At 41.0% G+C, this 22,235-nt stretch overlaps 1 protein-coding gene across 2 annotated transcripts in view; it reads left to right on the top strand.

The window, feature by feature from the left end:
- Positions 1-6,403: 6,403 nt before the first annotated feature.
- The window catches only part of CTNND2 (catenin delta 2), a 784,675-nt gene continuing 768,843 nt past the window's right edge, over positions 6,404-22,235 (top strand). For both annotated transcript variants that reach the window (XM_081089970.1, XM_081089969.1), the window contains exon 1: positions 6,404-6,517. In XM_081089970.1, the coding sequence (XP_080946096.1) occupies positions 6,481-6,517 (37 nt within the window). In that variant the 5' untranslated portion in view covers positions 6,404-6,480. The remainder of the gene's footprint in view (positions 6,518-22,235) is intronic.

Genomic DNA, 22,235 nt, shown 5'->3' with positions numbered 1-22,235 from the left:
AACGTCCCCATCGACCCTGCCTTGAGTGTGACAGGAGGCTGTGCCCCAACCCCCCAATCAGCCCTACCCTGAGTGTGACTGAGGGTGGCATCGCAACCTCCCAATCTGCCCTGCTCTGTGCATGACAGGGGGCGGCGCCCCAACTCCCCAATCGGCCCTGCTCTGAGCCCGACCAGGGGCTGCACCTAGGGATTAGGCCTGCCCTCTGTCACCCGGGAACAGACCTAAGCCAGTAGGTCGTTATCTCCCGAGGGGTCCCAGACTGCGAGAGGGCACAGACAGGGCTGAGGGACCCCCTTCCCCCCCGAGTGCACAAATTTTTGTGCACCGGGCCTCTAGTCTATTTTATAAAATGCCAGTGGCCATAATGCCATAACGCTGGAATGACCAAACGACCGGACACCAAGAGGTGCATGATGGGTCCCGTGGCGGCAGCAGGAGGGACTCTGGGTCTTGCGTGATTTCGTGTGCTGGGCCTCTAGTATTACATAATTGTGGGAGTTTGCCTGAAAGAGTTCACTCTTTCTCTGTTCACCTCTAATCCAATCAGGGACTTAGCTGAATTGGGCTAGGGTAATGCTTGGTTTGCAATCCTGAACAGAAATTCACAGATATTAAGTGACTTTTAAGGACCTACACAATACTCCAACATAAATATAAAGAAGAAATAAAAAGAAAGACACCTAAAATATTATTTTACTTTGTGTAAATGCTTGATCACAATTAGGTAGCAGAGCTAACAAAGTACTCATATACTTGCTCCTATGGGTAGTAACACCCCAACAATAATGGCTATACAAACAGACTGAGATAGGAGCATTCTTTGGGTGAGCTGTATAATACTGGTGATGTTACTCTTAATACTATGAACAAACCTGGATCAGTTTCTGAGCAAACCAAAGTTAAATCTTTTTGTAATTTATATCTTAGCAGCATTCCTGCAAAATTCAATGTTCATAAAAATCATGCAAAAATGTTTCTTGCTTATATGTAAAATGCAGTAATGTAACCTTGGACACTTGTGAATAGGTTAACAATTATGAATGATGGTTAGAAGCCGTCCAAAGCCATGAAGGATACAGGCAACTTTTCCTCCCGTGGGACTGTCCATGTACTGCAGAATGTTTAGAATATGTGGCTTGTGACCATGAAATCCTAGTGACAATTAGAAAATACCCTCACACATTTCTAAAATGCCTCTTAAAGAGGCACTAACCTTTCCATTAAGAACCATTGACCTAGATGTTTAGTGTAAAAACTAAAATTTTGTAGGTGACATTTAAAAAAAATATTTTATTGATTTTAGAGAAGAAGGGAGAGGGAAAGAGAAATAGAAATATCAATGATGAGAGAGAATCATTGATTGGCTGCCTCCTGCACACCCCCTGCTGGTGATCGAGCCTACAACCCAGGCATGGCCCTTGGCTGGAATTGAACCTCGGACCCTTCAGTCCGCAGACCTACGCTCTATCCACTGAGCCAAACAAGCTAGGGCGTGCTGGTGACATTTTTGTACTACATTAACTGTGCCTTAAAATTGAACTAGAAAGTCTAGATGAACCCTGATGAAAATTCCCTGGTCTACTCTTTGGATCTCATTGTATGCAATTTCTCCTTCCTATTCTTAAGTGTAGACATTAAGGCAGTCAATTTAGGGAGTCAATACCTTCATCCTCTAGAAGCCTGGTAAATCTATAAGTATTGCTGATAAATCATAGCATAGAATTTATTTTTCCTTCTGCCAGTGTCTGTTATTAAGATTCTGTGCCAAGCATCACACTCCATTTATTTGATGCCTTCTCTAGCTGTCTATGCAATTCATCAATGTCCGTCAACACAGACTTCTAACCCACTGTCCAATTCTGATCAATAATGTTGAACCTTTTTTCTCTATGCCTAACCAGCCTACATTGAATTTAGATATTTTAGTGCCAGGTTGTGACTTCCGATTCACACATGTGGGCATTTACTTAGACATGCCACTGCTCTCTGACTGCTTCATTGAGTCCAGGTTCCATTGCATCTCTAAGAACCTCAACCACTGTGAGTACACTCTCTCTATTCCTCTCCTTGCTTTGCTTCAGCACTTGAGGTCCTATTTCCTCACCATGCTGCCTCTGTCCTGGCAAAAAAACAAAAGCCCTTGGAGAGGAAAGACATTGAGAAAACCTGGAAGGAAAGGAATTGAGTAAAAGAATTGTCAACACCTCATAGCACATAGACAATTAGGAGGAAATGAGGGTCTCTGAATGTGGTTATCTCCTCAGTGGCTTCCTTTTCTTCTATCATCCAAGAATCACAATCCTATACAATAAAAGCTTAATATGCAAATTGACCCAACAGCAGAACGACTGGTCGCTATGATGCACACTGACCACCAGGGGGTAGATGATCAACGCAGGAGCTGCCCTGGTGGTCAGTGCACTCCCACAGGGGGATCGCCGCTCAGCCAGAAGCCGGGCTCACATCTGGCGAGTGCAGTGGTGGTGAAAGGAGCCTCTCCCGCCTCCGTGGCAACGCTTAGGAGCAGTGATCTGAGCAGTAAGGAGCAGCGAGCAGGCAGGCGGTAAGGAGCAAGAGGTCCCGGAAATCCCCTGAGAGCTGGGGTGAGGGATCCACTCCCCAGTGTACAAATTTCATGCACAGCGCCTCTAGTTTATACATAAACGCCACAGGATAGGGATTTTGTCTTATCTATTGTTTACTATTGGTTCTCTAAATTTTGCCCAGTGTCTGAACCACAGTAGAAGCTCAATATACATTTGCTGGTAAATGAATGAATGAATAAACAAATGATACCATCATTTGAGTAGTAGTTGTATTAAGAGCTAGTTTGTGGGGAAGTGTGAAGTTTTTAATCAAATAGTGAAATGACCCGAACATTGATCTTCTCTAACATGCTTAATTCCAATTAGTTAACTATCTGGAAAGTCTTAAAAACAGAGTAGAATTCTCTAGTAACAAATGCGTATCTTTTATGACCAATAACAGCGTTAATTAGCCTCCCCTACATATATGTATATACATGTATAACATGGATAATTATTATGACACTACTGAGCTACTATTCTAGAGACTTTGGTTTAAAATTTAAATTGTATATTCTAAGGGACTGTCATTACTTTATTTAAATGTGGGCCATCAACAGTGATCACTAGCATAATTTATATCTGAACTTGAGAAATTTCCATTTGTTTATCAATGGGTAATTCACATTAAACATTACAGAAATATTACCTTCTATTTGAACTTCAACAGTAAGATGCAGTCTTACTTTGAATTGAACAAGGATCCATTCTCCTAACATTGGTATATTTTAAACTATAAAATGATACATAAATTTATAAAAATATTTTAATTATTGGGTTTTATTCCTAATATTAATTAAAACTTCCATATAAAAATATATTTGCCTCAAGTTTTGGAAAGTGATTTGAAAAATCAAGAGATACAGGAGTTAGTATTTAGATGTAATTTCTTTGTCACATAAATGTATTGATATATAAACAGAAAAAGAAACAATAAAGATTCCTCAATTAGCATTGAGATTAATAATTTTCTGATCTCTTAATGAATTGAGGAATTCAGAACATTCCTTTTTACAGGAATTAGCAGAAGTAAGAGGCAAAAGATGGCAGTAGTGAGTCGTTCCAAGATCTAACACTACACATGATCTTTTTACTTTAATTTTTCAATATTACCTATTTGTACATTTAATAATATCTTAAGTTACAAGTTATTTTAAAATATTAAAAATCACAAATGTCCCAATGGAATCAGGCACAGAATAAAATAAATCAAAGTAGTCAAGGGCATCACTGATTTCCTTAAATACCCACCTCACCCTCCCTCTGAAGAAGTCTATAGGGACAGTCTATGGGTTATTTCCAAAGATCACAATTAGAAGATCAGGTGTATGATTGCTCATCTCAAAAATTGACTCTAAAAAAGGTCAGTAAACAATTTTCTTAATATATATATATATATATATATATAGGCATAAAAGATATATACATATATATATATATGTATATATATATATATATATATATATATATATATATATATATACTGTCTGCATAGTATCTATGCATCTACTTCAAATTTAATCCAAAGTGTAACTGATATGTGACCCCCCACCTTCTGCAAATGACTTCTTGAGTTAAAAGATGCAAAGAGGAGTGTCGATTTTTAAAAAAATCTGACTAAAGCTAAGGTCGGAACAGAGCATCCTTTGAAAAGTAATGCGGCCTAATGGATACAGTGCTGCTAATTCGTCTTGTACCACGTGCTCCACAGTAATTGAACTGCCTTTCTGACAACTAAAGTAACAAATATAGTTCAACATGTGCTGAAAAATGGCCCTGCAGTGTCTTTCCTCACAGGAGTCGGGGCTGTTTCAATATGGAGAACTACTTTGGGAGGCGAGACCAAGCCAGTACATACAGGTCCAGCCTGCGGGTAGGAGGATTAAAAATAAACATTTGCACTGCTGACAAAAGTCCCTGGTGTGATTTGCTGCTCCTTGCTTTTACCTATTTAACCTGTCTCAAAGTTTCCTCCTTTGCTCTTAAAGTTATATTTTAGCTTACTTCAAAGTATAATAAAGAATAGATACTCATGACTTGAATAAATACTCAAGTCATGTGCCTTTGTTGGACAATGTCTTTTGACACAAGAGAAGTACTTTGTTGCCGAGACTCATCAGGCCCAAACTCCCTCTGATAACAATTTCCTGCATTCTGTCTGCTTATCTGGGTCTCAAAAACGAGCTCTCGGGAGGGATGGAGTGGAGAGATCACAACCCCAGACAGTCTTGTCTCTACAGGATCAGGGATAGTGAGCTGTGACCTAATTTGGGGGCCACTTGCCCTGGTCCCTGGGCAGGCTGTGCTCTGCCTGCGTGAAGGGGCGGGTGAAGGCCCAGAGGACTTCCTTGGCACATGGCATGGGTCCTGTTTCCTAATGAGACGTTCACTGTTCACTACAGTGATTGTACTTGCTGTATTCCCTGCAGGAGAGGCATGGATGGAGTCAATGAGCTGTCAAACCATGAGACCATAGAGAAAGCCAATCTGAAAATTAAGAACGCAGTCCAGGGCATATAAAAAGTCTATGGGAAAAGAACAGGCGAGGGTTTCCATTTTAGTCCCGAGAAGGGAATGGGGAGGAGGAGGAAGAGAAAGGGGCAGAGGTGCGGAAGTAGAAAGAAGGACGAGTGGGAGCAGCAGCAGGAGGAGAGCCCTGTCATTGAAATGTTCCCCAGGTCCAGACTAGACGAGGGTCTTTCTTGCAGAAAGTTTACATCCACTCCAGATTCAAAATCAGAGGGATTTTGTGTAGGGAGAAAGTCTTTCCATCTGTGAAAAGCATGTTTGATCTGAGCACTGGAGGTGACTGTAAGACTGGACGGGCTCTGTGGGGAAGAGTGTGTGTGGATGCACGTCCTGCCTTCTTTGCTCTAGTCTAGAACCATAGGATTGGAGAGCATCCTCTCCACCCAGCAGCATGCACATTCCGAGCTATTCTAGAACCCCTCCGCCCTTGTCCCTTTGTTTGCAGGCTGACAGTTGCCCCCCCACAATAAACAGTCAGCATCTGCCACGGAAATGAAGGAATCGGCCCTTGGAGAACCGGTCCCAGGCCTTCCCCGTGTCCCTCCCAGCTCTAGCCGGGCTCCCCAGCATCCTCCCATCTCGGGGCCGGGGCGTGCGTTCCCAAGGATGCTCGGCCCTCTCCCAGCCCGCGTCCTCCTCCCCTCTCTCCTGCTGCTGCTGCTGCTGCCTCGAAAACCAGGAGAAGTGGAATGCGCACGGCGAAGCCTCGCGCTCTCGCGGTGGCACTGGGCATGCTCGGTGCCCAGGGCAGGTTTGGGCGGCGGGGCGGACGCTTCCTCAGTCGCCGGGCGCCCGAGCCGGCCGCCGAGGCATAGGTGGAGGTTGAGGCTGCCGCGCGCCGCGGGAGGAGCCTCGCCCTCGGCGGCGGCGGCGGCGGCGGCACAGGTGGCGCGGGCCGCGCGCTGGGCGCAGCTCGGGAGCGCTCGGCGCCGGGCGCCGCGGCGGCTGCAGGCTCGCGCCCGTGGCGGCAGCCGGCCGAGCGGAGCGGCGGGTGCGGCGGTGGCGGCAGCTCTCCCAGCCCGGCCGGCGGCCGCGGTGCCCGGAGCCCCGAGGAGCCTCGAGGAGCCCCGAGGAGCGCCGGGGAGCCCCGAGTCCGCGGAGCGCGCGGAGCCGGGCAGGGGGCGCTGCGCTCGCCGCGCTCGGAGGGGCCGCCGGGCCGGGCGCCGCGCACTCGCGTCGGGAGCCGCCTCTCCCCCGCGGCGCTCGCCCCGGCTCCCCGCCAGCAGCCCTTGTCCCGCGGCAGCGCTCAGACAACAAAAGCGGACGATGCTGCAGTTGGGCAAGGTCAGGACCTTGCCCTGAAGCCGGGCGGCGGCGCGCAAGCCTTTCCCCGGACTGAGGAGCTGTCGCTCGTGGCGGGTGCATGTTCGCGAGGAAGAAATCGGGCGCCGCGCCGTTCGGTGAGTTGCGGGCGCGGGGCGGCTGGGGCCAGACGCGTCCTTCCCCGCGTCGTCCTCCTCCTCCTCGCCGCCGGTTGGGGTTGGTCCTGGGCTCCGACTGGCGGTGGTGGCGGCTGCGTGGTCCTGCCGCCGGGGGAGGACCGCGATCGCTCCGGGTTCCCTCTCGGATGACGGCTCTGCTGGGAAGGGGGGCCCGGGTTAGTGCCTTTCTTTGGAGCGTTTACCAAGTGGCTTCTCGGCGTGCTCCCCCTCCCTGCCACCCGTCTCCCCTGGAGGAGGCGTATATAGGGCAACACCAACAATACTGCTCCCTACCACCGTCCACAACATACACGCTGCATATATGACGTCCCTAATATAGAGAAGAGGACGGGGTGGGGGCGGGGAGGACTTCCCTCCAGTCTTTTGCCCTTATGTTCAATGTCATTATGATGTTTGGCTAGAACAAAATGGAAATACTTAGTCATATGCATCCATGGCCGTGTCTTCGGTCTCCCGCGGCTTGCCAGCCCCACAGCCCCCCTGGGTCTATATTTAGCGGCTTCCAAGCGAGCATTTTCCGCCCGATTCACCAGTTTCGGGGGGCTTCTGCGTCCTGACAATAGATAGCGTGGCTCTGGAAGGCGCCACCTGAAACCCAGGTTTGGAGAGCTCTGACTGCGTGCGGGAGACTGCGTTGCGATATTTGGGTGACCGGTAATTAATGGCCGAGAGGAGAGCTGCTGCTCCCTTTTGCAGATCTTCCTCTTCTTCTGGTGTGTAATGTGTTTCCATCGATTGCTACTCAGCTGCTTGGAGCCACTATCGTTCAGAATTAAGTCATTAGATGTGGTGCAGCCTCCCTGGTCTGCATGGTAGGAACACAGTCTCAGGGATTGTTGGCGTGTGTGTGTGTGTGTGTGTGTGTGTGTGTGTGTGTGTGTGTGTGTTTCCCACAAAGAACAGTTACTTCCCAAACGCCTAAAGTTGTGTTTCGCAGTAAATGTGTGAGGGGGATGGGGGGGGGGCAGTGAAGGGTGTGGGAAAAGAGGAAAAGGGAAGCAGGTCGTGGTGCCAAGGTGTTTCCCCCCTTGTGTGCCTCCGCTGCAAGATCTGATTTGCTTTGGCTCTGAAAGGTGGCAGTCACATGCATGCCTAATGTTATCAAGTAGATACATTGGTTTAAGGAAAGGGGTCTGTTGGACGCCGATTGCTGGGCCTGACAGGCATAGATGATCACTTTGAGGAACTATGTGACCAGTGTTCTAGACGCTGGGCATTTTCTGCAGGGACTTCCGTGGAGACAGGGAGGTGCTGAAACTCCCTAAGAGTTACCTCATTGTGCATCCCTCCAGTCGCATTTGGGCTGCTGCTGGTAGTTCAGTTCATCTCTTTGCTGTTACTAATTCACCTGCAGGACTTAAAGGTTTTGGAGCTGCACCACTTCTAAAAATCCCATGAAGTGTTCAATACGACCATGATCGAGTGACAGGGATGAAATTGCATGATTCTGAGGACTCGCACTAGAGGTGTGACAGATAGGGGCGGGGGCATCCTCAAATACGGACTCGCTGCTTTAAACCGCTGTAAAATCTCTTTGCCACACGCAGAATCCATTTTCTCTGTTTTGGGGGAGAATGTTAAGTGGCATCCGTACTGGTCTGTGGGTTACAAGATCTGAGGGCTTGAATGGAGATGGTTGCATTTGGAGTCAGATGTTGAAATCTGGTAGTCCCGTAATCATACAGCGCACACGTCTCAGCATTGCAGAACGGTTAGGCAGGTTTGTACAGCGTGAGTTAAGTGGGGAGAGAGATTAGGTTTACCAATGTTGCGTTAGTTTCACCTCTGCCCACTCGAGAACTTTACAGGAGCACTTTGAACATGCTGTTTTGCTCATTGCATTGCTTTAATATAAAATTTCTTTCAAAAACAAGCAGTATGTGAAGTAGATGTCCATTTTTCTCTTTTCTCCTTTTGAGTCCTAGGTTACGGTTTCAAACATGGTTCTTAAAGGACTAGTAGATATTGTTCTGTGCCTATGTGTGCAGACAGAGAGCAGCTGAGAGGCATGGGGAAAACTACATGGATTGTATACGTGAGTTTTATGATATGTTGTAGATTGAAAGTGAGAGTACCTGATTGAATGGCAATTGTAGTAGCTACATGAGGTTCTTGCTTTAATGAAATTGTCATAGCCCTGTGGAGTGAAGTTATTTAATTTGGTGTATGTTTGTGTAGTCGTATAACCTACTCATTATAGATGTCACTAATGTTTTCATTGTAATAAAAGTCATGCACTGTCAAATTGCAGTATTTCCATCAACTTCACATCTTTCACAGTAGAATACAGGCCAATTCCTTCTCCCAGTGAAACGATTCATCAGAGAGAAAAATGAAATTTAAATGATATTGGTTTGAAAATGCAGTTCATATTTTTGTTACATAATTTCTAAGGGTAATATCACTTTCATAATAACCCTTAAAATGAAAAAAAAGAAGTAATAATATTCTCAAATGTAACATTACTTTTGACATATAATTGAATACACGGCGCTCTTCCTGAAAATGTTATAGAACTCGCTAGTCACTGTTGCGCTCTATCGAAGTTGTCTTTTGTGTAGTATGCATGCATGTGGAAGAAAAGAGTTCTCCAGAGTAATTTCATCAGGTTGTCCTTATGTAAGAAACATTAAACTTACATTTAAAGTAATTTATAGTAGCTTGTCCATAAAGCCAGGTGTACTTTGTATGAACTAATGCATCTGGTTGTAACCAGCCAATTGAACTAAAATGGGAACTGTTGCAAAGTGTTCTTTGACTTTCCTGATGATTAACCCTAGAAGATAAGGAGCACCCATTTATGCTTGTTTCTCTGAACATTATTTTCACTTTTTTAGTAGGGAATTAGTGATGTTAGTATCACTCTTTCTAAAAAGTTTCAATTTTTTAAAATAAAGATTGGTTGAGAGTTCTTTCACTTAAACACTGTAATTCAGAGGATAAAAAGATACCTACAGAAAACAGGCAGATCCCTTTAAATCCAGTACTTCCGTAGATGATTTGGTACAATGGGTCTTTGCTGGCTGATTTTCAAGTCAAATTCCTCCCTTGGTTTCCATGATGGGTTTCATCATCCATGATGTGAAGGTGTCCTCAGGGCTAGATTCTCTGATGGCTTTGTGATACCTGGTGTGTGGATGTGGGAGAAAAGTTAATTTGAGTGGGAAGAGTTCATGATACTTGTTGCTGGCTTCAAGTTTATCTGATTATGTGCCAAAGCAACAGCTTTTATATCAATGTAAAATATTAAACATGTCATAGATAAATAGTTTCTATCACATTGTCTGCCAGTCTAGCTTACTGATTAAGTAAACTGCCTGGTTGGGTTTAATGAATCCAATTATATTCACAAACAGAACTTTCAACACAGGAAACTCACAAGAAGTATTTTATCACCCTGTGCTTTTAGTCCATTAAAAGTGTTAAGACTGATAACAAAAATATGCAGTTATGACACCTCTGGTTGTTTATCTTTTGATCACATAGCAGTTAAGTGCAATTTAAAGCTCTGTATCATGGTTAATTGATTTGTAGGAAATGACCTAGCCATATTAGGATATTGAAGTTATACTCTGTATCAACTAGTTTTTGACAAATTGGAAAAAATGGCTAAATAAGTGGAACAGTGTTTTTTAGAAACTTCCTATGTGAGACAAATATTCACCTGTATCCTTTGGCGAGATTTTTGAAAAGTTATTTGTAAAAGGAATTACATATATCGAAATTTAATATTCCGTTAATTGTAATTTTAAGTCACGATATATTTCTAGAGAAAAGTTGAGCTCTGCCTAATAATGAATATATATAAAAAATTGTAATATATCTTAAAATATTGGAATATATATAAGTGTAATGCTGGTTTGGATTCTGCTTCAGCTAGGTGCCGAGATGTGGAGAGAGCAATGGCTTTGGATGGATGGATCCTAGCTCAGTCTCTTCTTAGCTCAGCCCTTGGCCATTTATGTGATACTCAGATTTTAGCTCAGTATTATTAGCCATAAAATGGGTACAATAAGACAAAAGATAGGTTTTGGGATAACGTAAGTGAGTATATAAGGAACTTGTAAATTATAAACATTTGTAGAAACACAAGAGATCTTTATACACATATTAAGATGAATACTATGCTTCATTTATGTATTATAAAAATATGTTCTATAGGCCACCACTCTGTACATAGGCTATTAAATGGATATATCCTCACCCTACCCCTATTTTAATATTATTTCATTATGTATATTTGCATATATAATATGTCAAATGTTCTACTCTGCAATGTAACAGTCCTTTATGTATATAATATTTAAGCTAAAAGAGAAGTAAATGATATATCCCAGCATTATTATTGAAAAAGATTCCAACCTAATCGTCAGAAATGGCAGAGCTTTGATATTCTTTTGCTTTTTTAAACCTCATCCAGGGATATGTTCCCACTGATTTTAGGGAGCGAGGAAGAGTGAGAGAGAGAAACGTAGATGGGTCACCTCTCGCACGCGCCCTGACTAGGGATCAAAACCCGTAACCTTGGTATGTGCCCTGATTGGGACCAGAACCCACCACCTTTTAGTCTGTGGGACTATGCACCAACCAACTGAGTCACCCAACCAGGGCAGAACTTTGGTAGTGATTAAGATTAAATTTTCTACAATAATTAATATTGTACAAAGGATATTGTAGACAATTTAATAAGCATCACTCTTGGTTGAGGTCAGATGTTAAATATCTGCTCTGCTTAGAACCACAGAGCATGAGTTCCATCATAATATCGTTGTGACAAAGAAAAGAAACAATTTGTTTACCTAATAAATAGGAGGCCCACAGCATCCCATTCCACTCCATCCGCCTCCTGTTAAACTCAAGTTCTTAAGAAAATAAAGTTTGTGCATTGGTACCTTTTTGAAATAAGTGGTCATTTTCACATATCATTTCACTCTTAGTAGCTTCACTGAAATACTCAACTCCTCTGGGCTCGATCACCTAGCTCCTGCGAGGTAGAGCTCTGATCTTCAGCAACGTGATTTTATGATAATAACGCTTGAATGTACCTTAGAATTTGCTGTAGACTGTGACCTGTGGAACAGTTGATAATTTATCTTCAGTGAGAAAAACATTCTGACAATGAATTTGGTTATTTATATTCAAATTTATGTGTCGTTGTAGGAACTGCCAATTATAAGTTACCAGAGTAAAATACATGCTATAATGAAATACCTTTCTGTTTTTTGGATGAAATAGGCAGGTGAGCCAATTATGTTTGACTAAAAAAAAAAAAATGTAAGTTTCAAAATTTCTACAAGTTTTGAGTGATACAGAACAGATTAATAAATGGGTTGTTGTTTTATAGTGTTGGATTACAGCAATAGTTAATTCTATCATTAAAATTAGTATATTTGTTCTTTATAGGTAAGGGTGGAATTTTTCTTATTAATAACAGTTTTGTCTAATGTGGTTATCACAACTGTCCTTAGAAATTTGATCAAGTATATATGTATTAATAAACATGCATTCAGTAACAGGTTTTATATAATTTATTCTTTTGGTTTAGGAGCCTTTTGGTTTGGTTCGTAATCTTATGCTTAGTGTAATCTTTTCTCATTTGAATATGCAACAACATAAACCACAGAAAGGTATATATTTACCTTAAATTATAAAATGAGCAGAAATGTGGATTGTTTGGTATTTTTTAAGGACCTCAATAAATATCACCCCCACTAACCCTTCCAGGTTTTGAGGAAGTTGGAATATTGGAAGAAAAAATATAAAGGAGTGGCCATCAGAGGTGAAATGTTAGTTTTGGTTAGATATAGTTTGGTATGATGCCAAAGGACATCCCAGGACACCTTGGCCTTCTCCCCGCCCCTCCCCTCTTCTCCCCCCCCCCCGCCCCCCCCCCCCACCCACACACACACAGCGACAGAGCTTCCTCTGAGCACTAGAGCCCAAACCTTGCTCTCTCTAGGCAGAGAGACCTCCAGAGGAAGGAAGAGGCAGGGAACGTGGAGGGCTGGGGAAGGCCAGAAGTATTTCGTTAATTAACTTCCCTTCCCCTGGAAGGAAGCGACCCAAGTAGGGAAGACATGTTCCTCAGTGACATGGTGTACAAAGAATTCTAGTTGTGGAATTTGGGATATGATAGCTTTCACAGTATTTTGCTTAGTACTTGAGCTTTTTAAATATTTCATGCTATTTTGACACTATATCAGGACTTATCAGGGGAGTGTCTAATGCCCTGGCTGATTTATAGAGAGTATGGTCCATGAAATTCAACTGATTTATGTATTGCCAGCTTTATAATAACTCACTCTCAGTATTTCTGCCTTACTCCCCATGCTGGAGTTTGACTGCCAGTAATTGGATGGCTTTGGAAGTGGTGAGAATTAGGCATAAAAAGGACAAAGTCAAAATCTGACTTCCCAAACCATATATAAATGATGATCCATGCAAGCACTTTTCTCCCTCAGTATTGATAATTAGAGTTCGGCTCTCTTTTAACGTTTTAACTTTTAATAGGAGCAATCATGGATACCGTCAATAAAGAAGAAGGAATTGAATTTCCAAATAGACATGATGTTTTATTTGACTCCGAGCATGGCTACTCAACCAAAAAAAAAGCTCACTTCTTAAAATAAATTTTATTCTTCTCTCTCAAATATTTTATTTGGACTTTCAAACATTAGAGTAACATAGCAGTTATTACCTTCAATAACACAGAATAATTTAATTTCCAGGAAGAGCAACTTCTTTGGAAGCAAACCGTCTCCCAAATGTAAAAGAGCCAAAATTCAGTCTCTCGTCTCTAATGCAGTCCTTACTGGTGCTGAGCACGCTTCTGTTTTGGAGTTCCTGGATGAGGGAGGTGGTGGGGAGTCCTCCAGAAAGGCACACAGGTGTAATGGGCTGTGTCAGAGACTAGAAATCATGTCACATTTACCCAGGACCTGAGGTGGTGCAGGGAGTCGGGGGCACATATTGGGTGGATGAGATTATCTGGCTTGAGTTGGGTTGGAAAGAATAATGTGAAATCCGTAGTCTAGTAGGTGCGTGGATATATCAGGGAACCTCTTTCCAAAGAAGTGTCATGCAGCTATGAATTATCTTTTCAAATAATAATTATAGGGGAAGTATTCATGGTACTGAAGGTTAAGAAGAAAGTCAAGGCTAAATACTGTATTGAATATGATACCCAGAATACAAACTCACACACGTATCCACACAAACACAAGAGCATAGCATATATGGCAGGGTGTCAAGTGTTTTGTTCTTTTTAGATGATATTTCCATCAAATATATCATAGTTTGATATCTATTGCTCAGAAAAAAAGCATATTTTTAAATTTTTGAAAATAATATTATATATTTGCTTTGGGATAAAGTTCATTAATTAGCTGGGTGTCTACATGGGGTGCATCTTCTGCATACTCTAATCAGGCCTATACCTAGATTTTCTTTTTTTAAATTTGAGACGTATTGAGTAGATTTAGCAAGCTGATGGCTTCTTGAGAACTCTATGGTACTTGAGTGAACTATTCTTTTTTTTTTTTTTAATTCTCACTCGAGGATATTTTTCCATTGATTTTAGAGAGAGTGGAAGAGAGAGGGAAAGATGAGATAAATATCGATGTGAGAGAAACACATCAATTGGTTGCCTCCTGCACATGCCCTGACCAGGGCCCAGGACAGGGAGGAGCCTGCAACCAAGGTATGTGTCCTTGACCGGAATCGAACCCAGGACCCTGCGGATTGCAGGCTGATGCTCTGTCCACTGAGCCAAACCGGCGAGGGCAGTGAACTATTCTTTTTCAAAAAAGTGTGTGTGTTTTTTTCTGATTTCAGAAAGAATGCATGCTCATTAAAAATTTGAAATTATAACCTGGCCAGTGTTGCTCAGTGGTTGAGCATTGACATATTGATTCACAGTCAGGGCACGTGCCCAGGTTGTGGGCTCCATCCTGAGTAGAAGGTAGCTAACCGATTCAGGAGGCAACCAACCAATTTGATGTTTCTCTCTCATCAGTGTTTCTATCTTGCTCTCTCTCTCCCTTCCACTCTCTAAAATCAATAAAAACATATTTAAAAAAATTTTTGAAAATATTGAAATGATAAAAAGAAGTTAAAGTTTATGCAAAAGCTCAAATCCCAGAAATGACTATTTTTTTAAAAAAAATATATTTTATTTATCTTCCACTGAGAGGAAGGGAGAGAGATAGAGAGCCAGAAACATCGATGAGAGAGAAACATCGATCAGCTGCCTCCTACACACCTCCCACTGGGGATGTTCCCGCAACCAAGGTACATGCCCTTGACTGGAATCGAACCTGGAACCTTTCAGTCCGCAGGCCGACGCTCTATCGACTGAGCCAAACTGGTCAGGGCATGACTATTTTTTTTTTTTATCAGAAATGCTAACCCCTACACATTTTTTATTAAAAGATTTATCATATTCTGTTTTGTTACTTTTTAACATGTAAGGTATTCATTTTTAGTGTTTGGGTTTCACACTTTTTATAACATTATTTAATTAAATAACTTGCTATTTTGGGGTATTTTCTGGCGGTAGATATGATGCTGTAATTGAAACTACATAGTTTTCATCAGATTATTTCTGCAGATTAATTCCAAGAACTCGATGTTTTCAAGCCTGCAACCCTGGCATGTGCCCTGACAGGGAATAGAATTGGAGACCTTTTGGTGTATTGTATGACACCCAACTAACTGAGATGCAGAGTCCCGGGCTATTTTTTTTTTTGTATGAGTTGGAATCAAAGATTTCCTTGTCTGTAAAACTAAATCTCTGACCTCTGTTACTAAATGGTTATAAAATATCCCATAGTTGTAAAGATATGCCATTGGATGTTGTCCATAGGAAGAATTCTCTTTTATTCATCATTGGAAGTAATTCCTGTTATCTCTTTATACCACTTCAAAAATTGTCATACCAAATAGCTCAAAAAATGGTTCCTCTGTGTTTTTGTCCCTTTTGCACAGATAATTGCTGTTTAGAAGGGGAGTAGAACGGAGCCCTGTTGTTCCTCAGAGATTGAAGTCTGCACAAATGTCCCCAGAATATTATTTTCTCCCCTGGTGGGCTGCTGAGTCTGGCACCTGGAAGGCTTTGTCAGAACAGTTTTAGAAGTGTGAACTGTAGCTGGCTTCCATTTTCCGAGCATCTTTCCTTAAATACTTTGAACAGAATTTCAGAGAATTCTGATCACTCTAACTAGAGCCTGTCAATAGAAAGAAATCATGTGTAAGTCATGAAAAACAAACTTTAATTTGGTTCTTATTCTCAAAACCTTTGAAGGAAATACAGAGGGAAGTTGCTATCCCTCATTGTGTTTCCTAATGAGTAGCTAAGTGCGAGCCACTCAAGAGGAGATGCTACTCATGCTTATAGGAGTTTCAGATATGGGTCTTTTTTTCTTATACATCTAAAATCTTCTTTCTGTGGCTGAGGGCAGGTTGCATGATACATTGTAGAGTGAGTCCACAGTTCTTGAGCAGCTGAGCAGATTCATGGGTGCCCTTAGCTTGTCCATGTGAAACCAAGGAAAGAGCAGAGTGTGAGAAGAGAGCAGCAAGAGGATGGCTGGGGAGGTTGACACTTGCTTGGGTGACGAATGACGGTGACATCCCTTCTTCTTTGGCAAGTACAGCCTGTGGGCACAGAAGACTGTGTTCTGCTGACTCTGATAGAGGGGGTGGGAGTTTGGTTAACACTTAGTGAAAAGTGTGGACGTTTTAAGTAAGAAGAGGCAAGTAGGTTGAATTAGTTTTGGCAACAAAACTTTTTTAATGGGCTGGTCGATTGCTCATTGATTAATCCATTCACTCAATAAGTTGTGCTGATTGATAAGTTTTGAAGAAGCACTAAGTTATAAACAGTAGCAAACAGCGTGCTACTCCAGAGCTAGAAAATCTGTCCCCATCCGCGTAGTTTAGCCATTTCCTCTGTCTGAAGGGTAGTGAGCTACTTCTGTTCTTTCCAAACTAGGATTTCAAATGCAGGTGACTAGTTCCCATCACAGGTTGGACATTCTTTCTTTTCTTCTATGTGTCAGCTCTATTAAAATGAAGGAATTGCTACTAGAACTCGAGCTCTTGTAGTACTCTACACAAATACTTTACACAGTGTAATATATGTGGCTTCTTCCTGGTGGCCTGATAGAGTATGCATTTCACAGGGGTGCAGTTACGCCTACAGAATGGCAGGTGACACACAGCCGCAACTGGGGGAGCAGGGTGACAGCTGATCAGGTGCTGCCTGCCATTGAAAAAGGCGTGGGAGGAAATATAAGCAAAGTGATTCTTTTGAGTTTTATGGCATGCTAGTTGTTGCAAGTGTTTTCCCATATGTTATCTTCTGAAAGTGAGGATCAGAATTTTGAAAACAACAGAACAGATTTTTGAACCCAGAGTAGCGTTTGTCATGTTCGGCTATTCTGAGAAGCTCCTTAGTTGACATTCACCTGAGTTTAAAAGCACGTGCTATTTCTCAGTTAGTCATCATTCTAGCTTAATTGCCAGGTCCAGGATTTGGTGGCTAGATGCGTTTTTCAGTCCTGACCCAAAGAAGATGCTCTTAAATGCAGCTACTTTCACAGTTTCTGTCAGTGTCCTTTATGCTTACACCCCTATATTTGGTGCCCATGGACTTTTCTTCTTCTTTTTACTTTTTGGACTGAATTGCTTGGTGGTCCATGAGGGAAAATTCTATTACTTAGATAGCTGCTCATATACTATCGGAGTAATTTCAGTTTTTCTGCTGAATAGTTTTAGTATAAGTAGAACATTATTACCTATATGTTTCTTGCTAAGGTATCTTTGATGCTAGATATCGCTGGTTATTTGGCAAAAGGTAGGGTTGCTTCCACATCCAGGAGGCATTGAGAGGGGCAGTCAAGGCAGGTGGGTTATCCCTGTATATGCACATGGTCATCAACACGTTGCATGTGGAAAAGTTTGCTGTCATCCTCAAGAAGCTAAGCTGCATATTAATCTAAATATATAGATATAGTATGAGGTTTCAGGTGTTGCAGTGTGCAGATGTGTGATGTTATACAGAATATCATGTCAGAATTATTTATGAAGCTGTTTGTGGATCACCGGGAGAAGATGATAGAACATTTTGACAGCAGGTCTATAGACTGCTCTGTAGCACTGAGTGGATAATTGAGTACCATGCTGAATGGCATAAGTACTACCTCATTCCAAATGTGAGAATATGCTATGTTCCCCTCAGTCACAGAAGTTAGAAATATGTGTTCACTGGCTTGTCTGTTGTGATGGTGCAACCTGACTATGGAAGGAAATGAAAGCACTCTAAGGGATAACTGAATACCAGGACTGCGTGGCTCAGACAACAGGTACTGTTTCTCACAGTTCTGGAGGCTGGGAAGTCCAAGGTCAAAGTGCCTGCTCATTCGGTTCCTGGTGAGAGCCATCTTCCTGGCTTGCAGACAGCTGCCCTCTTTTTATGTCCTCGTCCAGCATTTTCTTGGCCTCTCTCTCTCTCTCTCTCTCTCTCTCTCTCTCTCTCTCTCCCCCTCTCTCTCCCTCCCTCCCTCCCTTCCTCCCTCCCTCCCTCCCTCTTCCTTTTATAAGACCACCAGTTCCCTCATGAAGGCCTCATCTCCTGACATAATCTAATGCTAATTCTCTCCACAGGCCCATCTCCTCTTTGAAGGTTGGTCATTACAATTAATTTAAAATCCATCCTATACTGATGTAGTACAAACAGGAACTCACAAATATTCATATATATCTGGCTTCTAAGTGGATGCCCAGGCAGGATAAAATTTTAATATAGAATAATCATTGAATCATATAACAGAATATGTTGAAATGGGAAGATGGAAGACAATCTATGGCTGCTTGAATGTCAGAGATCAGTGTGATTGGTCAGTAAGCTGGTGTGTTTCCATGTACAGATGGAATAGGATGCTTCTCCCTATCAGGCTGGTTGTTGCATGATTTCCTGGTGTCCTCAAGTATAGCAGGCTATTTTCAAAGGCCTATTGTCTCATATTAAATGAAATACAAATATGCCAGCAATTGTGCTGCTGGAGGATATTAACCTTACTTTTAGAATAAAAAATAGACCTGTACAAAGTTTGTGTTTTCATAGAACAGTAATTATCATCATAAAGAAAAATAGTGGGCTATAAAATAAAGGGAATGTTGATTTAAATAACTTTCCAGACTTTTTTTAAAAAAAAATCAAGACATACATTATCTTAAGAGAAAGTATTGGTATTAAGGGAAAATTGTGAAAAATATTATAAATAATTATTGGTATTATTAAGGAAAAATTGTGAAAAATATATATAATCATCAGGAGTGGATTTATTTTCTCAAGATGAACTTATATTACATTTCTCATTATATTTAAATTGAAGATGCCATTTATGATTTGGAATATTGCCAACTGAAAGAAATGCTAATTATTTGAAATGAATACAGAATCATCCAAATGTCACACTTGACATAAATAAGGCCTTGAATGATATATGTTGAAAATTTTGTTATTTGTTTTATAAGGAGTAAATATTAGTGTCAGGGATATGGGATTTTTTAATGGCTACATAATAAAATATCAGCCAATTTATGTGATTTCAATAGTGGTATTTTAGTAATTACATGTTTACTTTTATTTCATCTCATACAGGAAATAGTTAATATTATCAGGAAAAGAAGTCTTTTGCTTATATAAACTTCTATATATCAGATTTGGATGCTGCTATCACAAAAATACCCCCCCCCCCCAATTCTTTTGATTTAAATTAGCTATGCCTTTAGTCAAATGCAGTGAATTCTTGCAGTTATTGAACTAATATCATTAGGTTGGGGAGGCTCCTCTTACATAACAAGAGTATTTTAAATAGGTTCCTTTGATTCTTAATTTATTGCCACTTACTCAAGCAACAATTTGGGTTAAGTTGTTTCTTGGAGCACTGTGTTGGCTACATATTTCGGCATCTTTAACTCTGAATCTGTCTGTAAATCATGTCTTAAAATCACTGACATTGATCAGTGTTGGAGAGCAGTTTGGGGATTTGTCACTGAAAGTGTGTCATCTGTGTGCATGCCCAGATGCTGGTCACCCCATGAGCTCGGTGGAAGGTGGCATTCTGGTCCCTTCTCACAATACTCAACCGCACTGTTGACATTCAGCATGATGTCTAATAACTTCAGCTTTTGGCTCTAACTCTTATGCAAAGAAGGAAATGGGAACTTTCACACCTGATTGTTTACCAAGGGTAGTACATGCTTTGAAAAGCCTTTTATTTACAAGTCATTTTGGGAAATTGGAAAAATACAGACCCAGGTCTGACATAGCTCTGTTGTTGAGAGTGTTGGTTGGAACCATTTGAAATTGCTAACATGCAACTGCCTTTGACCTACAAAAATGGCAATCTAAACCTAATCACTAATCTCATTAACTGAGGAGCTAATTAATAATTGCAAAATTACATATATCCTTTCCCCCTGAAATTCACCAGTTAGTGGGTTAATAACAAATAAGAGATTCAAATTCTTTTGTGTTTCAAGTACTATGGGACATGTGCCAACTCTTGGGTCATGGGGGAAATCATTGATTGGATTAAGGTTGGCAAGGCTGGAAAGAATTAACTTACGTCGCTGTGACACTTAAAGAACTGTCAGCTAGTATGTTGGCCCTGGGCAGCAGGATGCAGGCTGTTACTCTGTCATAGGTTAGGTCATTACTCTGCCTATCTACATCAGTGATTACCTTTCCTGTTTTCTTGGCCTACCTCTAGGCTTGTGACTTTGGTCTTTAAGCTGCACAGAATTCATTTAAAGGACAAGTAAATGTAATGTTCTAATATTTTTATGAAACTCCTTTATCCCCACTTTAAAGTGTCATATCATTCTAAATGATACCAGAGCCCATATTTGAATGTCATTCATTTATATGGTTGAAGCTCCTGAGTCTTGTTCAGACATTTACTTTAGGCTAGTTGTGCTGGTAATACTACATTGGGGTCATTAAAATATACCTTAGTTTCCCAGAATATAAGGAAGCAATTAATAAAAAGTGTCAATTAGAAAATCTGGTTTATAACCTTGATATTATGTGTTGAAAATGGCAGTTGATGTTTGTGACTTCCTCCTAAAAACCTATAGCCCATTCAGTTATGAGAAAAACATCAGGCGAAGCCTAAATAAGAGACATCTAGGAGTGATCAGCACTCTTCAGAACTCCCAAGGTCATGAAAAAATAAGGAAAGTCAGAAACGGTCAGTCAGAGGGAGTCCCAAGAGACCCGAGGGCTACATGTGATTTGGCCTCGAGGGGAGATTCTGGAACCGGATAAGGACTTAAGGGAAAATTAAGTAACTATGAAAACAGTATGGCCTTTAGTTAATAATAATATATTGCTACTGGTTCATTAATTGTAACAAATGTGTTATACTAATATAAAGTGTTTATAATAAGGTAAATTGGGTGTGGAGTATATGGGAATTCTCTGTATCATTTTTGCAACTTTTCTGTAAACCTAAAACTATCCTAAAAGATAAAGGTTATTTTTTAAAATTTCATTTTCAGCCCTAGAAGTTTTTAAAACATATGTTTAAAGTTTTCAAAGATCTCAGTAAAGGAGAGGACATTTAAGTTTGATTTTAATAAGCTCAAACTGTCATTAAATTGATTTGTTAATTAATAAATATCAGGTCAGCAGTAACTATCTTTTTTTATCATTCATCTCCTGGATTTATGATTAGGGCGAGGGAAGGGAGAATCATTTCTCAAAATTACAAAAAAGCAGTAAGAAAGAAAACCTACTCTATTTTGTCTGATGATAGCTTATTATCTTAAGATATGGCTACATTTGCAAAATTTCGCACTTAATGCATTTTGTTTAATATGTGGCTTTTAGAGAAGTAAAGGACATTTTCATCATCTGCTTTGAAAATATTTTAACAAGTAAATGGGAATCTTTACCTTCTTCAATTTACAAGACCAATAAATGCAATTAATTTTTATTTTATGAATCATCTCACTGATAACTTGAACGCCTAGCCACTAGCCAGCTTACACAGCCGTGCTATCCCCAGGTTACAAGATTTAGCAAATGAAAATATAGGACACATAGTTAAATTCAAATTGCAGATAAGCAATAGTTGTTTTTATTTTTTCAGTGTAAGTAGGTCACGATTCAATTCCCGGTTCAGGTACATGCCCGGGTTGTGGGCTCATCCCCAGTGTGGGGTGTGTAGGAGGCAGCCAATAAATAATTCTCTCTCATCATTGATGCTTCTCTCTCTCTCTTCCTCTCCCTTTCTCTAGGAAATCAATAAAAATAAAATAAAATAGTAATAACAGTAATATTTGATGAGCCTTTATTATATGTCATGACACACCTTACTTGTAGTAGAAGGCCTTCTTGATTTATTAATTCTTCAACATCACCATTCTTAAATGCTCCTTTCTTGCACTAAACCTCCTCGTCTTAATCTCAGCTCAAAGTGAACTCTTATAGAAATTTTATTCTCTATTCACTATGGAGTATTTCATAGATTACCTTTTATATTAATCATCTGCTAATTTGTCTGACTGTGACCTTGAAGAGAAAATCTGTCCTAATTCTCTAGATATGTCATATGAATGCACATAATACCTTAATTACATATTTTATGATTGAACCAGGAGGTTG

The sequence above is a fragment of the Myotis nattereri genome, assembly GCF_964212035.1.
Source record: "Myotis nattereri genome assembly, chromosome: 4".
Classification (NCBI taxonomy): Eukaryota; Metazoa; Chordata; class Mammalia; order Chiroptera; family Vespertilionidae; genus Myotis; species Myotis nattereri.
The sequence above is the reverse complement of the archived record's forward strand: the minus strand, read 5'-3'. Positions and strand labels throughout refer to the sequence as shown.